The 5,089-nt window shown below is 36.8% G+C and overlaps 1 protein-coding gene across 1 annotated transcript; it reads right to left on the reverse strand.

Moving 5' to 3' along the window:
• Positions 1 to 946: 946 nt before the first annotated feature.
• Positions 947 to 4,612, reverse strand: LOC140871505 (uncharacterized). Its single transcript, XM_073274039.1, has one exon. It carries the CDS (start codon positions 4,528 to 4,530, stop codon positions 1,081 to 1,083), a length of 3,450 nt encoding a protein of 1,149 aa, XP_073130140.1. The 5' UTR covers positions 4,531 to 4,612; the 3' UTR covers positions 947 to 1,080.
• Between the last annotated feature and the right edge of the window lie 477 nt (positions 4,613 to 5,089).

Below are 5,089 nucleotides of genomic sequence, written 5' to 3' on the forward strand. Positions count from 1 at the left end.
TCCGGGACGACGGGACGAACACACCTTCGAAGCTTTAAGAAAATCGAGCTATGGAACCTCCTAGGGCTTGCTGATCGAGGAAGAAGATGAATAATGGGGGAGAGGGAGGCGGCTGAATGGGTAATCGGTTAAGGGTTTGGGTAGATTAGGTTTTGGGGTTTTATTTTAATTAATATAGGTTTTAGGATAATTAAAAGTTTTAAATATAAAACATAAAATTTTAAAACTCTAAATAAAAGTTAAAATCTGATAACTTAAGTTAAAAATATAAAAATCCCGAAATTACAAATTTAGGAAATTTTAAAAATAATTAAAAGTCATTAAAATGGCTAAATTTGGATAAAAATGGACTTCTAAAATTATATAAAATTAAATACTAAAAATTTTGAGGCAATAAAACTCAAAATAATATTTTTGGGCTCTAAAAATGCTCATGAAATAAATTGGCTAGAAAGTTGTCATCTCGTCCGTCCACGGTCCGGTTTACGCGATCAAAACAATTAAAATACTAAAAATCGTAAAATCACTAATTATGGGTTAAATGCTTAAAAATAAATTAAATCATGCACAAATAATTCACATAATTATTTAACTCATAAATCACAAATTTAAATAATTAAATATCCTAATTATGCATGCGGATTTACGTATTTAAAATACCGGGTGTTACACCATGTTCATAGTTCAAAAGCAGTTCACAATCCCTTCCTACAAAAGACTGAAATTAATGGTTAAATATTTTTAGCTAATATAGAAAATTGTGAACGGGAAACACTTAAAACTCATAAAATCAACCCCCTCTTTATATAGAGAATAGTAATACATAAACATAGAAATGATAGAATATACAGATAGATATAGAAACACATGAAATATTCAACTGAAAAAAAAAACGTATGAAATTTAATCATTATTATAATTATTTTAATGGTACTATCGAGTAAATTTGATGCAAAGCCACATATTAGAAAGAAATGAAATATAATGATCATTTATTAAAAGCAACATTAATGCAGACTGGAATAACATCAACTATACATTAAAGAACCACAAAAAGCTTCCTCTGCACCAAATCAATCACTAAATTACCTTCAACCACAATGCCCTTCCGATGTGATCACCATCCAGATCAGGTGCTACCAGGCTTTCGATAAAAGTGGTCGCTTGGACTTCGTGCCTGCATCCGAAATGATGCATCTCAGGGTTTCTCGAGTCGTATACAGCCAAAGATGTTCCATAGTCGAATACTATCTTCCCATCTTCTATCATAAATATCGGCGTCGGGCCAACGAGCTGATGTTCCCTCAGATTCACAAAAAAGGGGACGTGAACCACTTTAGACCACGATGCCTGGACACCGTATTCGTACAGCAGCCATATATCCATATGAGTATCACGTTCGAAAGATACAGCAAGGCGGCCCTGTAAAATATTTACGTTGATTCTCACATCATCATCCACAAAATTAGGTGCTGCAAGCTTCACAAAGGTGTCCGATGAAAGATCGAGGGAAATGATAGCCCATTTGGTTGGTCTATTTGGATCTTGTACTGACCAATGAATGGCTCCATTAAGAAACTTACCCGACCCACCAAATGTGTCACCAACATCAGGCCAATTCGACAGTGTCTTCCAAGAGTTGGACCTCAAACTATAAACCTTGAGTTGAGTCTGGTATGTGTCCATATTGAGCATGACTTTGAAAATTTCCACCACTTTATAATCATCATGCAGCTCATCATAACCGAGACCATACGTCATGCTATAGTGGTCGAGCGCATTTGCACCAGAGTATGGTAAAACTTTGGATTTTCTCATCGCTGGATTCCATAAAATCATGGTGCTCGGAAATAAAAGAACAGAGACCAGACCATTGCAAGAACCCAAAAGCCATAACTCAGCATCTACCCTGAGATGAGGAAAATCCAGCCACACAGAGTGATCCAATAAGGTTTCATCAGTTATAGGGTAAATGAAGCCACCAGAAACACAATCCTTGACAGCATTATCAAGAGAACAACTGTATAAATCCGTTGGGAATATTTTTGAACCGAAGATGAGCATATCATTCTTAGTTTGAATCTTGAGATGGGCCTTCACAAATTGAGGACTTGAAATCAAAGAAAACCATCCTTTCGACACGGAGCTAAAGCGTACAAGAGACTTCACAGGTAATCTCATGAGGATCTCTGTAATAATCTCTAGGGGCAATGTCCTTCCAGTGCTTGTACCATCTTCCAAATTTGGTGAAATTAGGCTTTCATAGTATGTAATACCTTCAACTTCAGAAATGCTACTAAAATGGTGAATCTGCGGGTTTCGACGATCATACACACTTAAATTTGATCCATAATTAATCAGTATCCTGTCGTCTGGTGACAGAAACAGAGGACATGGTCTAATGTACTCATCATCCATCATATCATGAAGGACGGGTATGCAAGCCACTTTAGTCCAAGATTCTTTCACACCGTATTCCTTCATCAACCATATATCCATATGAGTATTTCGTTCGCAACATACACTTAGAAAACCATTTAAAACCTTTACCACAATTGTAACATCATCATTCTCAAGATTGGGTAAAGGTATCACCGTAAAAGTGTCCATTGCAAGATCATGAGAAACAAGCTCCCACTCAACTGGTCCATCATAGTGTGTGACCGACCAATGTATGGCTCCGTTCAAATACTTACCAGAACCACCAAATGCATGACCACCTGGCCAATTTGACAAAATTGTCCAAGAATTGGACTTCAAACTATAAACCTTGACCTGAATCTCAAGCACGTGTGACCCTGTCACACGCTCAAAACTGAAAAACTCCACTACCTTATAATCACCATGCAACTCGTCATAACCAAAACCATATGTCAGGGCGTAATAGTCGAAATCCATATCCGTACCAGAATTTGGTAAAACCTTAGATTGATTTATTGTTGGATTCCACAACATCACTGCGTTAGGAAGCAGTGAAACAGAAACCAATCCATGACAAGAACCCAAAAGCCATATCATATCATCAGGCTCAAGAATAGGATAATCCCAACACACAGCCTCAACCTGCAAATGTTCATCAATTTCTGGGTAAATGGAACCACTTAAAACAGAATCTGCCACTGCACCATGAAGAGAACAAGTGAATAGGGCCATTGGAAAGGTTCTGGAACCGAAGATGAGTCTATCATGAGTGTACACATTGTTTTTGGTTGCATACTTGAGGTGGGCCTTGGCAAATTGAGAACTTGAAATTAAAGAAAGCCATCCCTTTGAAACCGTACTAAAGCGCATAAGAGACTTCACGGGTAATCTCAATAGTATCTCTCTAATTATTTCCGGCGGCAAAGTCCTTCCAATGATAACATCATCCTCCAAATTTGGAGAAACAAGGCTCTCAGAGTAGGTAATAGCTTCCACTTCAAATTTAATACCAAAGTGATGAATATATGGACTCCTTGGATCGTACAAGCTTAAATTTGTTCCATAATTAACAAGCATCCTGCCATCCACCGACAGAAACAATGGACAGGGTCTTGTAAACATATAATCCCTAATATGCAAAAAGAATGGGATTCTAGCCACTTTAGTCCACGATTTTCTCACACAACAGTCTTTCATCAACCATATATCCATGTGTGTGTTTCTTTCACAACATACAGCAAGAGAACCCCTTAAAACCTTCACCTCGACATTGACATCGTCGCCATCATCATCATCAAAAGTAGGCAAAGGTAAGACCGCAAAAGTGTCAGTTGCAAGATCATGAGAAACAATCTCCCACTCAACCGGTCCATCGAAGTGGTAGACCGACCAATAGATGGCTCCATTAAAAAACTTTCCAGACCCACCAAATGTGTATCCACCAGGCCAATTCGACAAAGTCTTCCAAGAGTTAGCCCTCAAACTATAAACCTTTAGCTGATTCTCTAGTAAGCCTGCACTTGGATCAGGCTCAAAACTAAAAACTTCCACCACTTTATAATCATCGTGCAAATCATCATAACCGAAACCAAATGTTATGCTGTAGTATTCCAAATCCAGAACCGTGCCAGAATTTGGCAGTTTTTTGGTTTTCGTTGTTACTGGATTCCACAAGATCAATGTTTCAACAGACAAAGTGAGACATACCAATCCATTACAGGACCCTACAAGCCATATCACATCATCAGGCTCGTAGAAGGGACTATCAAAGCAAACACGTTGAACGAGTAAGTTTTGATTACGCAGAGGGTAAATGTGGCAAAGAGGAACAGAGTCATCAACTGCAGATTGAACAGAACAAGTGTACAGATCCATTGGAATCCCCTTGGAACCGAATAAGAGTCTATCATCACCATCCACACGATTCTTGCTCGAATTCTTGACATGGGCCTTGGCAAAATCGTAACTTGAAATAAAAAAAAGCCAAGATTTGGAGACGCACCTGAGTTTCAACAGGGATCTCACCGGCAGCAGCAAAAGGATATCTATGATGATTTCCTCAGGAAGTTCTGACAAAGATGGAGTCACAACAACATCATCATTTGCCATTATCACCGCAATCCAAAACAAAACATACGACCGTCAATTTTCTGGGTTTACATATATAATTGTTCAGTTTTAACTAGAGCCCCTATGGGTCATAGTCGACTTGTCAGATGGGCCGCCCCTCCGGCCATTAGCCCGTTTAAGTTCGCTCCAAACGGGTCATGAAAATTCCAACCCGTCCCCCGCTGCCGCAAATTGCGGGTTAGACGGGTCAATTCGTCAAAATTTTTAAAAAAATAATTAAAAAAAATATAAAAAAACTCAAAAAATAAATTTAGTATTTGAGATTAGAAAAAAAAAATATGAACAATGTTAAACAATAACAAATAATAAATGTCACAATCAAACAAATCATATAAAATTTTAATATTAACTATTATATTTTGGATAAAAAAAATCATATTTCCAAATAATATGAATAATATAAATAGATATTTAACCATAAAAAATAATAATGTAAGATATTAAAAATATTACAAATAATAGTTTTAAAATTTTAAAATCATATTATTTAAAAATAAATACTTTTATGGCCATAATTCAAAAAAAAAATTTAAAATTT

The sequence above is a fragment of the Henckelia pumila genome, unplaced genomic scaffold (assembly GCF_033568475.1).
Source record: "Henckelia pumila isolate YLH828 unplaced genomic scaffold, ASM3356847v2 CTG_461:::fragment_3, whole genome shotgun sequence".
Taxonomy (NCBI): domain Eukaryota; kingdom Viridiplantae; phylum Streptophyta; class Magnoliopsida; order Lamiales; family Gesneriaceae; genus Henckelia; species Henckelia pumila.